Source organism: Musca autumnalis, unplaced genomic scaffold (assembly GCF_047663935.1).
Source record: "Musca autumnalis isolate F117 unplaced genomic scaffold, ASM4766393v1 scaffold_1, whole genome shotgun sequence".
NCBI classification, from domain to species: Eukaryota; Metazoa; Arthropoda; class Insecta; order Diptera; family Muscidae; genus Musca; species Musca autumnalis.
In genome coordinates, this window is record NW_027411644.1 from 61,348,503 (window position 1) to 61,366,077 (window position 17,575).

General features: G+C 37.2%; 1 protein-coding gene across 3 annotated transcripts; it reads right to left on the bottom strand.

Annotated features, from left to right (window-relative positions):
- Positions 1 to 1,102: 1,102 nt before the first annotated feature.
- Karybeta3 (karyopherin beta 3) lies at positions 1,103 to 17,198 on the bottom strand. 3 transcript variants are annotated; one of them, XM_073977036.1, is made up of 7 exons: positions 15,804 to 15,912; positions 15,538 to 15,704; positions 15,253 to 15,402; positions 8,347 to 8,907; positions 6,087 to 7,971; positions 5,706 to 6,018; positions 1,103 to 1,523 (listed from the first exon to the last, which is right to left on the bottom strand). In XM_073977036.1, the coding sequence occupies exons 3-7, from the start codon at positions 15,310 to 15,312 to the stop codon at positions 1,196 to 1,198; spliced, it is 3,147 nt and encodes a 1,048-aa protein (XP_073833137.1). In that variant the 5' UTR covers positions 15,313 to 15,402; positions 15,538 to 15,704; positions 15,804 to 15,912; the 3' UTR covers positions 1,103 to 1,195. The 3 variants fall into 3 exon arrangements, with proteins under 3 accessions (XP_073833137.1, XP_073833121.1, XP_073833129.1); XM_073977020.1 differs by lacking the exons at positions 15,538 to 15,704; positions 15,804 to 15,912 and adding an exon at positions 16,745 to 17,198; XM_073977028.1 differs by having other exon boundaries at positions 15,538 to 16,394.
- Positions 17,199 to 17,575: the final 377 nt, after the last annotated feature.

The window sequence follows — 17,575 nt, forward strand, 5'->3', positions numbered from 1 at the left end:
GTAAACAATTAAAAGAAAAAAATAATTAAAAGTCAAAGAAGGGCAATTGATTTTTAAGATGTTGTTGTTTATTTTATTTTGAAGATTTCTTTATTTTTAACGCTGCACATGATTTGTTTCTTTGTTTTTGTTTCTTCAAAGAGAATAATAAATTGGATTTCAAAGTTTAAAAATTAGTTTTCTAGATACACTCTTTTGTTGTTGCAAAAATACACAAAGAAGAAAAAGAAAACTAATAAAAATAAAAATAATAGTAATAGAGTATAAAGTAAGCAACAAGAAAAAAGTTTAAATTAAAAAATAAATTTATCAAAAATTAAGGAAATTTAAAAAATAATAATTTATGCACTCACATGAGAGAGAAGTTTTTTTTTTCTTTCGTTTGTTTTATAGAAAAGTAATAATTTCCTATATGTTTAAAAAATGGAATTTATAGTTGTTATATAATCATCAAGTAGTAGAAGACTTAAAAATGTTGATTTTTTTTAAATACACATTGATTTTTTGAGGTTAGTTGTTTACTTCTTTTTTTTAGAGGTAAGAGAAAACAAAACACAAGCTAAACAGTCAAAAACTAAACTCATCTGCAAAGGGGCGGGGAGGAGGAGGCGCAGGCGTGGCTACCAATAATCAAACAAATTAACAAAATAATTACAATGCAATTGTGTGAAAAATTCGTTATATATAACTCACTCCTCTTTAGCCATTCATTCATTCATTATATATGTATGTGGATAATTTATAATTATTCAATCATATATAGTAGTATGTCACTGTGTGTTTTTGATTGTTGGTAGTGTTGTTGTTGTTGTTGGAGGGGGATTATGGAGGATTCATAAGTGTTGTGTGGTGAAGAATATATAATTGTTTATATATAATTTCTTTTCATTATGTGTGTGTTCATCAGTAGATAGGTAAAGTAAAGGTAAGTATATTTTATATACTCTGTAGATTATATATTTTTTTGTTTTTCGTTTTGTTGTTGTTGTGGTCTGCTTTTTTATATATTTTATATAATAATGCAATTTTTTCTTTTATCTTTCAAATAAAGCAAAAAATCCTTTTTCCGTGTTTTCTATTTTTCATTTCTTTGCTAATTTCCTTTTTGTTGAATGGTGTGTGTGGTGAGTTGAGTAGTTATTGTGGTGTGTGTTTTGTTTTTTAATGCAAGGTGTGTGTGGGGTGTTTTCGTTATTTAACCCTGTGCTGAAGCTAATGCCAATTCCCGTATGGCTTCTTGCAGAGCATGTTGCATTTCTGGTGTCAGTTGGCTAGCACATGCCTGGAAGACTTCGGGATTGGACTCAACTTGTTTGACAATACCCAACATCCGTGAACCAACGTCACTGATAGCAGCCACCACTTTATTGGCAAAGGCTTGAGCAATAATGGAAACAATACGTGGTAGATTGCAGTTGTTAGCACCCAAAATAATGGGATGATTGGCCTGTATCAATTCACACAGATAGCCATAAATGTGAGGAGCTTCATCACTGTCTTCGGTAACGGGTAGCCAAGAGAACCTGTAAAGAAGAGAGAAGAAAAAAGATGATCGTAAGTAAAATATATATAGAAGAATAAGCTTTTCTATGTACAGAAGACTCCCTCAAGGTGTCTTCTCTTAACTGACTTATATTTATAGAAGACCCTCTCAACAAGGTGTCTTCTATTTATAGAAAAACCTCTCAAGGTGTATTCTGTGTATAGAAGACCCTCTTAAGGTGTCTTCTATGTAAAAAAGACCCTCTCAAGGTGTCTTCTATGTATAGAAGACTCTCTTACGGTGTCTTCTATGTATAAAAGGCCCTCTTAAGGTGTCTTCTATGTATAGAAGACTCTCTCAAGGTGTCTTCTATGTATGAAATGCCCTCTTAAGGTGTCTTCTATGTATAAAAGGCCCTCTTAAGGTGTCTTCTATGTATAGAAGACTCTCTTAAGGTGTCTTCTATGTATAAAAGGCCCTCTTAAGGTGTCTTCTATGTATAAAAGGCCCTCTTAAGGTGTCTTCTATGTATAGAAGACTCTCTCAAGGTGTCTTCTATGTATAAAATGGCCTCTTAAGGTGTCTTCTATGTAAAAAAGACCCTCTCAAGGTGTCTTCTATGTATAGAAGACTCTCTTAAGGTGTCTTCTATGTATAAAAGGCCCTCTTAAGGTGTCTTCTATGTAAAAAAGACCCTCTCAAGGTGTCTTCTATGTATAGAAGACCCTCTCAAGGTGTCTTCTATGTATAGAAGACTCTCTTAAGGTGTCTTCTATATATAAAAGGCCCTCTTAAGGTGTCTTCTATTTATAGAAAAACCTCTCAAGGTGTATTCTATGTATAAAAGACCCTCTTAAGGTGTCTTCTATGTATAGAAGACCCTCTCAAGGTGTCTTCTATTTATAGAAAAACCTCTCAAGGTGTATTCTGTGTATAGAAGACCCTCTTAAGGTGTCTTCTATGTAAAAAATACCCTCTCAAGGTGTCTTCTATGTATAAAAGACACTCTCAAGGTGTATTCTGTGTATAGAAGACCCTCTTAAGGTGTCTTCTATGTAAAAAATACCCTCTCAAGGTGTCTTCTATGTAAAAAATACCCTCTTAAGGTGTCTTCTATGTATAGAAGACCCTCTCAAGGTGTCTCCTATGTATAAAAGGCCCTCTTAAGGTGTCTTCTATGTATAAAAGACCCTCTTAAGGTGTCTTCTATGTATAGAAGACCCTCTCAAGGTGTCTTCTATTTATAGAAAAACCTCTCAAGGTGTATTCTGTGTATAGTAGACCCTCTTAAGGTGTCTTCTATGTAAAAAATACCCTCTCAAGGTGTCTTCTATGTAAAAAATACCCTCTCAAGGTGTCTTCTATGTATAAAAGACCCTCTTAAGGTGTCTTCTATGTATAGAAGACCCTCTCAAGGTGTCTTCTATTTATAGAAAAACCTCTCAAGGTGTATTCTATGTATAAAAGACCCTCTTAAGGTGTCTTCTATGTATAGAAGACCCTCTCAAGGTGTCTTCTATTTATAGAAAAACCTCTCAAGGTGTATTCTGTGTATAGAAGACCCTCTTAAGGTGTCTTCTATGTAAAAAATACCCTCTCAAGGTGTCTTCTATGTATAAAAGACCCTCTCAAGGTGTATTCTGTGTATAGAAGACCCTCTTAAGGTGTCTTCTATGTAAAAAATACCCTCTCAAGGTGTCTTCTATGTAAAAAATACCCTCTCAAGGTGTCTTCTATGTATAAAAGGCCCTCTTAAGGTGTCTTCTATGTATAGAAGACCCTCTCAAGGTGTCTTCTATTTATAGAAAAACCTCTCAAGGTGTATTCTGTGTATAGAAGACCCTCTTAAGGTGTCTTCTATTCTGTGTATAGAAGACCCTCTTAAGGTGTCTTCTATGTAAAAAATACCCTCTCCGGTTGTCTTCTATGTAGAGAAGACCCACTCAAGGTGTCTTCTGTCTATAGAAGGCACTCTCAATGTGTCTTCTATGTATAGAAGACCCCCTCAATTTGTCTTCTATTCATAGAAGACCCCCATAAGGTGTCGTCTATTTATAGAAGAACCTCTCAAGATGTCTTCAAGGTGTCTTCTTTGTATAAAAGACCCTCTCAAGGTGTCTTCTATGTATAGAAGACTCCCTCAAGGTGTCTTTTATGTATAAAAGGCCCTCTTAAGGTGTCTTCTATGTAAAAAAGACCCTCTCAAGGTGTCTTCTATGTAAAAAATACCCTCTCAAGGTGTCTTCTATGTATAAAAGACCCTCTTAAGGTGTCTTCTATGTATAGAAGACCCTCTCAATATGTATTCTATGTATATAAGACCTTCTCAAGGTGTCTCTCCAGGCGTCTTCTATTTATAAAAGACCGTCCCCAAGTGCCTTCTGTGTAAAAAGACCCTATGAAGGTGTCTTATATGTATAAGAGACCATCGCAATGTGTCTTTTATGTATAGAAGACACTCTCCGGGTGTCTTCTATGTAGAGAAGACCCTCTCAAGGTGTCCTTTATGTATAGAAGACACTCGCAATGAGTCTTCTATGTATAGAAGACCCCCTCAAGGTGTCTTCTATTCGTAGAAGACCCCCAGAAGGTGTCGTCTACTTATAGAAGAACCTCTCAAGATGTCTTCAAGGTGTATTCTGTATATAGAAGACCCTCGCAATGCGTCTTTTATATAGAAGACCCTCTCAAGGTGTCTCCAATATATAAAAGGCCCTCTGAAGGTGTCTTCTATGTATAAAAAAAAACCCTCTCAAGGTGTCTTCTATGTATAAAAGACCCCTTCTATGTATGGAAGACCCTCCAGTGGTGTCTTCGATGTATAGAAAACTCTCTCGAGTTGTCTTCGATGTATAGAAGATTCTCTCAAGGTGTCTTCTGCGTATCGAAGACCTTCTCAATGTGTCTTCTATGTATAGAAGACCCTCTCAATATGTATTCTATATATATAAGATCTTCTCAAGGCGTCTTCTATGTATATAAGACACTCTGAAGCAGGGATAGGCGATGTGCGCTTACTGAGAGCAAGTGAGCATACATTTCAATGCATTTTACATTGAAGTTTTCGCTCACTTGCTCTCAATAAGCGCACATCGCCTATCCCTGCTCTGAAGACCGTCCCCAAGTGCCTTCTGTGTAAAAAGACCCTATGAAGGTGTCTTATATGTATAAGAGACCATCGCAATGTGTCTTTTATGTATAGAAGACCCTCTCCGGGTGTCTTCTATGTAGAGAAGACCCTCTCAAGGTGTCCTTTATGTATAGAAGACACTCGCAATGAGTCTTCTATGTATAGAAGACCCCCTCAAGGTGTCTTCTATTCGTAGAAGACCCCACACAAGTTGTCGTCTATTTATAGAAGAACCTCTCAAGATGTCTTCAAGGTGTATTCTGTGTATAGAAGACCCTCTCAATGCGTCTTTTCTATAGAAGACCCTCTTAAGGTGTCTCCAATGTATAAAAGGCCCTCTGAAGGTGTCTTCTATGTATAAAAGACCCTCTCAACGTGTCTTCTATGTATAGAAGACCCCTTCTATGTATGGAAGACCCTCCAGTGGTGTCTTCGATGTATAGAAAACTCTCTCGAGTTGTCTTCGATGTATAGAAGATTCTCTCAAGGTGTCTTCTGCGTATCGAAGACCTTCTCAAGGTGTCTTCTATGTATAGAAGACCCTCTCAATATGTATTCTATGTATATAAGATCTTCTCAAGGCGTCTTCTATGTATATAAGACACTCTGAAGCAGGGATAGGCGATGTGCGCTTACTGAGAGCAAGTGAGCATACATTTCAATGCATTTTACATTGAAGTTTTCGCTCACTTGCTCTCAGTAAGCGCACATCGCCTATCCCTGCTCTGAAGGTGTCTTCTATGTATTGAAGACACTCTCATGGTGTATTCTATTTATAGAAGATCCTCTGCATAGAGTCTTTCTATAAATGCAATGTGTCCTCAAACAATTGAAGACGTCCTCTTTTATAGACAGAACGTTCCCCCCAAGGGTATTCTATAGGTAGACCTTTAAAGGGGTCTTCAATACAAAGAAGACCTCCTCTGGGATCTTCCTTAAATAGAATACCTTCTCTGGAGTCTCCTCCAATGACCTTTTATACACACAACATTACAGGGAATTCTTAAAGAATTTCCTGCCTGAAGGCCCTTCTATTTAAACCGACTAAGGCATTATGTAGCCCTCTCTTAGTGAGTTGTTGTTTGTACTTACCAAACATTTATGATTTCATCGACATTTGGCAAAGCAGATTTGTTGTATTTAAGAATTTTCGTTACAGCCGAAATGGCATTTTCTGTGGGATTGATATTTTCAGGTTCACGGCTCTTGGGATCGTTGACAACTTGTACTAAGAGAGGAATGATTTGTGCACAGGTTACGGCAAATTGTTCACCACCAAATTGACCCAAAACACCACAACCATAGGTGGCAGCTTGACGGACTTCGGGTGATTTATCGGTGACATATTGCAACAAGGCAGGTGTAAAGAACTGCTGATAGGCGGCACAAGCGGGGCCACAGAATTCTAAAACAAAGAACAACAAATTAAACAAAATCTCAAAAAAAAATCCGCTTTCAAAAATGCTAACTTACCTATAACATCATCAAAGGTACACAGACCCCATTGTCTGTCCGACCATGAACGTGATGGATCCAAAAGTTTAACAAAGTTTTGAGCGATCTGATCAAAGTGAGGCAAAAACTGTACTTTGTGTGTTAAGAAGAGGGCATGTAAGATATCGACAATCTTGGACAAAATGTATGTATCGGTGTCATCTTGTTCGGCCAATTCCTCTTCAACACCATCATCGTAGTCTTCCTCGTTGCGGGCCTGCAAACGTTTGTCGGCACGTTCGAAATGTTCCTCCATGTATTTGGCAATAATTTCCAAAACTTGTTTCATGGCATCGTCGTTCAAGCAATTGGGTCCCAAGGTTTCAATACACTTGGCCAAGGAGTTCAAAAGTTCAGCCTGGACATCAGCTTCGGGTTCGGTGACAATGACCTTCAACAATTCTGGGCAAATGTAGAGCCACATACCTTCCAAGTACTGGGGACCCTTAATTTTAGCACAGTCCAAGAGACAAGGCAAAGATTCAGCAGCAGCTGTGCGTACACCATCATGGAAATAGAATTTCAACATGGGCACCATTAGACGTACCACTTCTTCAGCATAGTCCGCAAAACCTTCCTTCAGTTCACGGGCATAGCAGACCAACATTTCACAGGCAGAGGCCTTATCTTCCATACCGGCTGTGCGAATGGCAAAGTTTTGTTGTTCACCCAAGTTGATGAAGGACCAGTCGACATCTCCCTCAATATCTTCAACCTCATCGTTGTCCAAAAGAGCTACCTCAGGTTTCATGGCAGCTGTGCGCATAACTGGACCCATAACCAAGGGCAAATATTGTTCAAATTGTTTGCCCAAGATTTTGCACATACGAGCCCAGGCGGTAATCAAATATGAGGTTTGGGGATCATCATCAGCCAAATCACCCTCTGAGTGGGTCTTCAACAACATGTCCATAACCTCACCGGCATCGGTAATGAATTTCTCACGGCCCACAGCCAAGCCAATTAGACTGACACATTCAATGGTCTTGCCACGCAACATACGCAACTCCTCCGAGTTGGCATTCTGGATGATGAACTTCAAGCAAGGCATCAAGCGATCGTAGTAAGTAACGAATTCCTTTTCGCATGTATCGGCAACCGAGGCAATGGTGGTAACAATTTGTTCCAATACCAATTTGTTACCCTTTTCAACCAACTCCTTGAATTTGGAATTCAAGACAGCTTCCAATTTGCCCATAATGCCATCCAAGTAGCGAGTCAAAATATTCTTGGGACAATCTTCGGAGAAATTGACGAGGGCAGCACCAGCATGAGCCTGCACGCGGGGATTCTGCACATCATCCAACAAGGACAATAGACCGGGAACAACTTGTTCATGGAATTTCTTTTCAAATGTGGGTGCAAAGTCAGTGGACATTTGACCGATGGCATTACAGGCAGCATAACGTACACGTGGATGAGGATCACGCAAGAAGTTCAAAACACCAGCCATTACTTGTTCCAACATGGCTTCCATTTGTTTGTGGCAACCTTCACCAATGGCAGAGATGGCCATGAGGGCGGCATAACGTTGTTTCCAATCGGCATGACCCAACATAGCGGGCAAAGAATTCATTACATTGGGCAACACACATTTACCACCCAAACCGCATGCCAAACGATCCAATGAGGATTCAGCAATAACATTGTTGTCACTGTTGTCATCTTCTGTTACCGAATCGGAGGTGGCCCATTCTTCATCATCTTCCATGTCGGTCATCATTTGCAAGACCAAGGGGATCAAGGCTACAATATACTTTTCAGCACGTTTACGTACCATAGCTGGGGCATTTTCCGAAAGCGATACCATAACCTCCAAGACCAAATGACGCCAACTGTCCTCAACATCTTGCGAGCTAAAGACCTATGGAATAAAATTTGTGTAGAGGAAGTGGAATACATTTTAGAAATAATACCATAAAAATGAGTTCTTTTTAGAGTTGGGGGATAGGATAGTTCACTATCCTATTTCAAAAACGTGTGAGTAACATCATACAAACTAACGTGAGATATTTAGTATACTCATTTTGTTCATACAAAAGACACGGTGTCCAAATAACTAGATTCTGAACTAGGTCAGGTCGTTCAATTGCCCAACTCTAGTTCTTTTTGAAGGTTTTCTATAGTAAAATTCAGCCTTGCTGAATAAGTTTCGATTCGGACTTGCTTTATGCCATAGGAAAACTCAATTCAAACTGGTTTTTTGCTTTATTTGTTTTGTGATTGTGTTGCCACTCACCTTCATGCAAATCTCAAAAATAACTTCCAATTGTGGACGCAAGAATTTGGGACAAGTTTCAGTCATATCAATCAACAGCTTCAACAATGATTGATCATCCTGGGCTTCAATACTTTCGGCTGTGATCATAATCATGCGTGGCAACAGATCAGCAAATTGTTTATAGATAACTGCCTCCTTCTCTTTGTCGTGGCGCAAAATGAAAGCACCCACGGCACGTACGGCCTGGAAACGGACCTCAACATCAGCACTAGGTTCCATGCTCTTGGTCAACATTTGTTTAATCAAATCCATGTATTGAGCTTCATCATTGCCGAAAATCGATGGTACACTGGCAAAGATACGCAAGGCAGATTCTTGCAATTGGGCCGATGGTGAATTGGCACATTGGAAAAGGAATTGCAAAAAGTCAGGCCATTGATTGTTACCATCTTCGTCAATTAGATTGCGTGCGGCTTCAGCGACGACTTCGCAGATTTTACGGCGTAAATTGGGTGTAACATCTTGTTGGACGGCTAAAAGTATCTGTTGTAACAATTGTCCCTGGGCCTCTTGCGGTAGCTGTAATGATAAGTTGATGAAGAGGGTATTAGTGAGGAGAAAAGAATTTATTTATTTATAATTGATGGATGTATTCCTCATTAAAAATCATGTTATATATGCATTGTTTAATGACTTGATATATGTATTTATCCATAATATGTTGAAGCTTGGTGGCGCTTACGTCATTAATTATGACCAGCCTGCTTTTGCTAATGATGAAGGTTATGTACTCAGTATGTAGTATGTACTTGATGTTGTTATTGTTTTTTATAGTTATTGTAAAAGTTAATAGTGTATGGAGATGATCAGTCGGCCTCTCATTGGTCACACCCCTCCTCTCCTCTCACTCTCTGCCTGTGCTACACAAAATATTTTACAAAGAATGCGATTTGTATTAACCCAAGGAAATAAACTCAAAGTTAGTGGAGGGAGGGTTGAGATCATGTACAGTAAATTACATTCATAATGAAGAAGTCTCCCTTGTCCCGTATGGGATGTTGTGGAACAATGAATGAATGACATTCGGTTTATAAAATTAATGCAATCCAAATAGTAATAATAAAAAAACGAAAAGAAGATTTGTGAAACAATTTCGTCATGTTCTTTTTAGTGGGAAGATCTTTGGGGTTTTTCTTTCTATGGATATCCTTCCTTTTTTAGGGGTTAATATCTACAGAAGACCTTCTTTGGGCATAAGCCAGCTAAAGGTATTCTTTTGATAAAAATATAAAGCTTTTCTATGGATATAAGACCCTCTAAGGTCTAAAGTTATTAAAACCCTTTTATCTATAGATGCATCTGGGGACGACCGTTAGAAAGAGTATAATTGGTCGTCGATTTCGAGACGTGGATTTTTTAGAGAAATTTTCTGAGACGTAGTTTTTTTCTTTTTTTTTGAGTGACGTGAATTTTTTAGGAAAATTTGCTGAGAAACGTGGAATTTTAAGAGATTTTTTGAGGGTCGTGGATTTTTTAGAAAAAAATTTTGAGACAGGTAAGACATTATTTGAAAGACGTGGATTTTATAGAGAATTTTTTGAGGGACGCGGAATTTTATAGAAGGTTTTTTTTTATAAAAAATTGAAGAGGCATGGGTTTTGTAAAGAATTTTTTGAGAGGGACGTGGATATTTTGATTTTTTATGGTCGTGATATATATACATATGTTTTTTTTTTTTTTTTTTTTTTTTTTTTTTTTTTTGATGGACGTGATATTTTTATTTATTTATTTATTTATTTTTCGTTTTTTTTTTAAAGGAAGTAGTTTTTTTTTATTTTTTCGAGAGGGACGTGGATTTTTATGTATTTTATTTATTTATTTTTTCTTTTTTTGAGACGTGTATTTTTAAAGAATTTTTTTGAGAGCCGTGAGTTCTTTGATATGGTCGTGGATTTTTTTGAATGAATTTTAGGAAGGGCTTGGATTTTTTTAAATTTTTTGGAAGACGTAAATTTTGTTTAATTTACGTGAATTTTTAAAATACTTTTTGAGAGACGTGGATATTTTAAACATCTTTTTTGAGAGACGTGAATTTTTTACAGAGTTTTTCTTTAAGTGACCTAAATTTACAGCAAGTAAAAAAGTATCAGTCGGCTTTGCCGACAGAGATATACCCTCAGCCTCATTGAAACAATTTTTCCCAAAATACGTATGTATTTAGCGGGTTTTAAAAATTTTGGGCGTTTGAACCGATGTTGATTAGGATTAAGGATCAAAAGTTTTGCGGAGGAGATACTAAAAGGAATGGATAGACATTGACCTTTATGGAAGTGGATCTCCACCCACAACATATGGTACCATGGGGGGTTTTTACACACTTCGGGCTGTTTGCTCAAGAAGTATGGACTTGCCCCTAAAAAAAACTTTTACCATCGTAATTGAGGCAGCGAATGCAAGTTGCTTCAACAAAAATCAAAGTTATTCGATAGCATGTCTTAAAGTGAACTTACCGAAATTTTGTTTGGGAGGTACTGGATGAAGTGGACACATATAGTCCATATTTCAACCTGATCTATATCTGGTAGATATATTAGGTTGTGTAAAGTATAGACCAATTCGGCCACTCCCTTTAAGAGTTAGCGTACGCTCCAACCACCTCACACGGTGTCATAGGGGTTTTTTTTTGCAACTTTCAGGCTATTTTCTCAGTAAGTATGTACTTGCCCCTAAGGAAACTTGTACCGTCGTATGAAGGGTAGTGAATACAAGTTGCTAAAACAAAAATCAAAGCGATTCGATAGATGGCCCTAAACTGAACTTTTCCGAACTTTTGTGTGGGAGGTACCCGAAGGAGTGGACCGATTGAGTCCATATTGAAACCTTATCTAAGTCTGGTACACATTTCACGATGGGTAAAGTATGTACCAAATCGGTTACTTCCTTCATGAGTTATCGTGCGCACAAATTTTTCGAACATTTTCGAACTTTTTTGGGGGAGGTACCGGAAGGAGTGGACCGATATAGTCCATTTTCGAAATTAAACTAAGTTTGGGTAAAATATTACGAAAGCCAAAATTTGAACCGAATCGGTTTATCCATTCGAGAGTTATCGTGCGCTCCAGCCAGCCAGACAGACAGACGGACGGACATTGCTCAATCGACTACAAATTGTCTGAAACACATTTGGTCCAAACATACTTGGTGTCTAACACCATTATTTCGATGAGGCACATTTTGCCCGTATGAAAGTGTATATACCCTCGTTAGCATAAATGCTGAGGGTATAAAAAGAGATTTGGATTTTTTGGGGAGATGTGGATTTTTAAAGATTTTTTGAGAGACGTGGATTTTTATTTTTTTTTTAGGAACGTGGAAGTACTTTTTTGAAAGACTCCGATTTTTTAAAGAAGTTTTTTGAAAGACTCCGATTTTTTAAAGAAGTTTTTTGAGAGACGTGGATTATTTAAAGAAGTTTTTTGAGAGACGCGGATTTTTTAAAGAAATTTCGAGAGACCCGGATTTTTTTATTTATTTATTTTTTTTTTAAGAGCCGCGTAGATTTTTAATATTTGCTTTGAAAGAGAAGCTGATTTTTTAGATTTTTTTTTTAAAAACCCGGATTTTTAAAAAGTTTTATTTTGAGTGGCAGATTTTTTAACTAAATTTTTTGAGAGGCTTGAGTTATTTAAACATGTCTATTTTTGGTAGCCCTTGGTGTCCTTTTAACCATGAACTGGACTTAAGCCGAATATTCTTTGAGGGTCGTGGAATTACTTAAAGAAATTTCATTATTTAGTTCATTTCCCAGCAGACGCTTGGGCTGAAGCATGGCAAAATTAGGTTGTGGCATCGTAAAATTTTGAATATGTTCCCAGTCGTTCAATAAATAGCAATTGTCTACTTTGACATAGGCATGTAACTAGTTACTCATTGATCCTAGTTAGTTTACACCCATAAATGGCACACAAAATAGCCTATAGCCCACTTTTGTCACTGGAAATGGGCATCCTTCTCTATCATGTCAATTCACTAGTTACAGGTAATGCGGCGTGTAATATATTGACTATTTTATAGACTACCGATGGATAGTGTAATAGACAATGTTTCTCTCTTGTAATCTCTTTTCAACATTATTTGTTTTTTTTTTTTTTTTTAACAAAATAGAAAAAATATTCTGTCATTTTGTTTGTTTATTCATAATTAAAAAATTTTTTGATGCGTTTGTTGCGAAAAAATTTAAGATACAAAATAGAACGTGTTACCAGCTAAATCATAAGAAGATGAATAATTTAAGAAGAATATTTATAATATATAAGTGGTAAGTATTGGTACATATCTTGTCATTTTCATTATCGCGACATTTCATTAAACTTTTATACATTTTATTTCAGAAACTTTTGAATAATCTGAATGACCCAGGAGAAAAACATTCCAAAGATCAAATAAACATCAGTCGCTGAATCAAGTAGTCATACACTAGTTCCAGAATCAAGGATCAAGATCTGTATGTATACAAGACTATATTGTCCTTTGTAAAATATTTGCACTCCATGTATTAAAATAAAGTGTGGCTAATGCATATATGCATTAACCCATTTATCTGACTTCAAGTTACTAGTATTTTTTGGCTATCATTTCTGACTACCGAATTGACTGGTTACTCGTAATGCACTGAGGAGACAATTGCCTTTCACACGACTATCGAATTAGGTGGTTACTGGTAGTGCGGTGAGGGGACAATAGACCCCTTCCTATGACATCCCCATGTTAAATTCACCAGTCTATAACATTGCGAGTAGATTGGATGGTAACTAGGGGTGTTTACCAGTAGCCAGCAAAATTGCTAGTTATTCCCTAGTTACCCGAACAACTGGGTTATGTCAAAACTTTCTATGTATGTATATGTTGTTGGGGAAATTACAACAAAAATACTTTTTTTTATAAAGGGATTTTACTTTTCATATTCGAACAGCTGATGTGATACCAATACCTGGGTAATTGTGCCATGTGCTGAAGGTAAGTCAGGCGATAGACACAGACGACTGCAAGATGGAGGAAGGCAACGATTTCTATTGCGAGAGATTCCAGACTTTTTTTCTGCTATCAGGAAGTAGCACAGTTGGTTAGAGGACTTGAAACCTGGTGGCCCCAAAGGCTCTCAAGTCATGGACTATAAAAAGAATATGTTGATAGGCAGGGTCTCAAGTCATGATCCATACATAAACTAGCGAACTATGGAACTCCTTTACTTTACCGACCCAAAGCAGAAAATTATGCTTTTTATACCAATTCCAAACATGTATTGCTTTTGTTGCAGAAATGTATACTTCCCGAGATATGGACCTCCAAAGTTCCACAATGGCCCTAGTCTAAAATTTTGGCAAACCACCGCAGAAAACTATGAAGAAATTACCACAGATACTGCTTTTTACACTGAATCCAACGATGTATTGTTTTTGTTGCGGAAATTTATACTTCCCGAGATATGGGCCTCAAAAGATCCACAAAGGCCCTAACCTATTTTTCTGTAAATAGCCGTCCTTCGGCCGGGATTTAAGACTTTCTCCTATGGACAGGTGCAAATCACGGGAAAGGGAACACAATTTTCTTTTAAATTAAATATTTTTCTATAAATAGCCGGCCTTCGGCCGGGATTTAAGACTTTCTCCTATGGACAGGTGCAAATCTCGGAAACGGGAACACAATTTTCTTTTAAATTAAATATTTTTCTCTAAATGGACGGCCTTCGGCAGGGATTTAAGACCTTCTCCTATGGACAGGTGCAAATCTCGGGAATGGGAACACAAATTTCTTTTCAATTAGATATTTTTCTCTAAATAGCCGGCCTTCGGCCGGGATTTAGGACTTTCTCCTATGGACAGGGGCAAATCACGGGAACGGGAACAACATTTTCTTTTAAATGTAATATTTTTGGAGGCCTATATCTCGGGAAGTATACATTTCCGCAACAAAAGCAATACATGGTTGGAATCGGGATAAAAAGCACTATCTGTGGTAACACAATTTTCTGAGGTGGGTCGGTAAAGGAAAGATAAGCCATATTTTCTTTAGCCTCAACTTTCGGGCAAGTTGAGGCTTAGTTAACCTCCTATTAAGATGAAAGTTTTTGTAACAGGTAGGTCTCTCGTCAGCCTGATCACAAATATATAACATTTATGTGGAAGTTCATACTTTCCTGGACTATTTAGAGAAAAGTTTATAAATTAAAAGATATTTTGTTCCCCTGCCCGTGATTTGCATATGTCTATAGGAGAAATTAATAGATTCCTGTCAAAGGCCGCCTACATATATCTTTTCCGTGAAGTGCCTCTAAAGAAATGTTTTCTACACAAAAACAATGTAGCCATTTACATACATATCATTTATGTGTGTGGATATGATGTTTGATTCCCCTATCACATATACTAGAAATTATTCTGGTATAAACAAAAATTAGGACACCAATTTTATATATACCACTTCACCAAAGAGAGTTTTTATACATAACCTCATTTTGATTTTTAGATTTTTTCTAAGCAGCAGCAAGGCGCCCCAACGGGCTAACTATTGGGCGGGCTGGGCTGGCTGCTGCCTGCCATTGACGAAGAGACGAAGATTAAATCAAAACAAAACACACAAACATACACACACTTATGTTAAAATGACATGGGCGAATGAATGGTTTCCACATCAATGCTGCTTAATACCTGCTATCGTTGCCGTGTGTATGGTTGTTGGTATGTTTTTCCATTGCAAAAAATTAGCTTTCTTATTTTGGCAAACTGGGAATTTTTCTAATAAAACAAATGGCAATGCTGTGCTTTTTGCGATGATGATAACAAATACAAACATAGAGATACTAAAGGTACGGATAAGAATGAATATTGATGAAAAGGGAATTAGGGAAAAGCAAGAAGCACTTACCTCTTTATAAAATTCTAAGAATTCAGATGAGAAAAGGCGACGCAATAGAACAGCAGCCATTTGACGAGCCTCTTCGGATTGTTGGCCATTATGAATTGTGGCCAATAAATGTGTAACCTTGAGTTCGCGTGGTACATTGTTGTAGGCATCCTGTAATAAAAGTAGAAGAAATAATTATTAGTAAGCAGAAGGCCTGGGGCGGTGATGGTATTGTTTTAATTTGTAGTTTGCGATTAGATTTTAAGTAGTTGGTGTGTGCTGCTAGTTGTTGTTGTTGCTGTTTACATTAGAAGAACAACTTGCTCCTCTCAGCTGTTCGTGTTCGCTTGTTGGTAGTATGAATTACATGACAAGGTCAGCCGCTGCATGTTGTTGGGAAGCAGCTTGTTGGGTTCGGGGAATGCTTGCATGTTTGACAGATGATGATGATGTTGTTATATCGTATATTGTGGCTGTGGCAAATAAAAAAAAATCAATAACACCATTGAAGACCACCAGACACAGGCACATGTTTAAGAACCTGCCAACCAGGCCTTGGTGTTCTATGATACCAGATTTATTTTTGCAATCACATGCAGTTTTGTTCTTCTTCCTTATAACAATATAGAAAAGAAAATGCGTCATTGTAGAGAGAACACTGTGCACCTTCAATATAATGGCAACTACATTTTTGTTTTCTTCTTCTTATTTAAGTGAAGAGTGGGGGAGGAGGCTAAACATTCTTTCCTCTTTATATTAAAATAATAAGAATAAATTAAGAAAATTAATATAGTGTGCCGCCTGCCTATAAGTGGCCGGCTGAGGCGTTGCTGCTGCTTTTGTCTTTTGTTTGTCCGTAAGTTTTTCTTTTAGCTATTGTTGGCTCTGTTTTGCTTCCGTTTCCATGAATCATATATTGGCCCCACACAACACGCAGCAGCTGCAGGTCGTCGTTTCGTTCATTCGGCTGTCTGTCATAATATATTTTTGCAAAATATTTTCTAGATGATTTTTCTTCTTCTTATTAAATATTACAGATTTCACTTCTTTAGATTCTTCTTTTGTAATCTAAAAATAATTATTATTATATTTCTATAAATCCCATGAAAAAACACTTCACAAAAGACAACGTAAAAACACGTTTTTCGCGCTATAAACGAAATTCACCACAGGGCAGCATTTAAGCATGCCACCACCTTTTGTCCGGTTAATTTTATTCGTGCAAAAGTAGGAAAAAAAAGAAAAATAAATATCAGGACAGCTCTCTTGCCACACGACGAACCGATAGCATCATTTTTATACTATACACCAAACAACCTTTCCTCCTTGGAGAGGGACAAACTACATAACCACATATTATTCCTTCCAGAACAAAACCTTTGTCATAACTTTTTTGCTTACAGCACACACACACACTCGCTCACTACCTTGAAGGTTTCTTGCAAAATATTTTTTCAGATATTTTATCCACATAATTTTCGCAATTGTTGGATTTTTACAAATTGTTACACACCTCAGCTTGTTGTCTCACTTCATTGTCGGTGGAAAGCAATGAATTTAAAATTTGATTGAATTGATCTGCAGCCATTCTATATTTCCTTGTTCACAGCGTGTTTTTGTCTCCTTGTTTTATTCGTTGATCCGAGGAATTTGACGTCTTCTCGTCGTTTGTTCGTTCACGAGTGTTGTTGCAATTTATCCAAAAATAAGAGGGAATTTATTGTGCTGCTCTTTTCTTTTTGGAAAAATTCTTCTAATCTTTTTCTTTGTGTTGTACTTTTTAAAATTATTTCCACAAACAAAAAAGAGAAAAGTTATCCGCGAACAATCTTCTGGCGGCGCAACACGAAAAAAAGAAAAGAACCAATTAAATTAAATGGCAGATTGAACAATGCTGACAATACTCAATACCAACAGTGCTGACAATGCTGCCTCCACACGCTGGCATGAAAGACAGATGGATCTGTAGATCGAAAATTGGACAGACATATGGACCTGTTGATCGAAAAACGAAAACTTTACCATGCGTTTACATATGACAGGACAGTTCAGGGCTTAAATGTCGTTTAGGGGCATCTTTCGGATCGGGCTGAAATTTTTACATTAGATCGCCCTTGGCATCCTGAATACAACGATATATAATTTTCCGGGGGGAAATTTATAGTTGTAGGTGATTTCAACTATAATTTATTTGATTCTACAAAATCAAGGAGAATGAGGGAAATATCATTGAGATTAGGACTTACCATATCTCATAATTCTCTTCCTACCCATTTCGATATATCACGCACATCGACTTCTTTAATTGACTTTATGCTTTTTAGTCGCCCCACGTTGTTGAAGC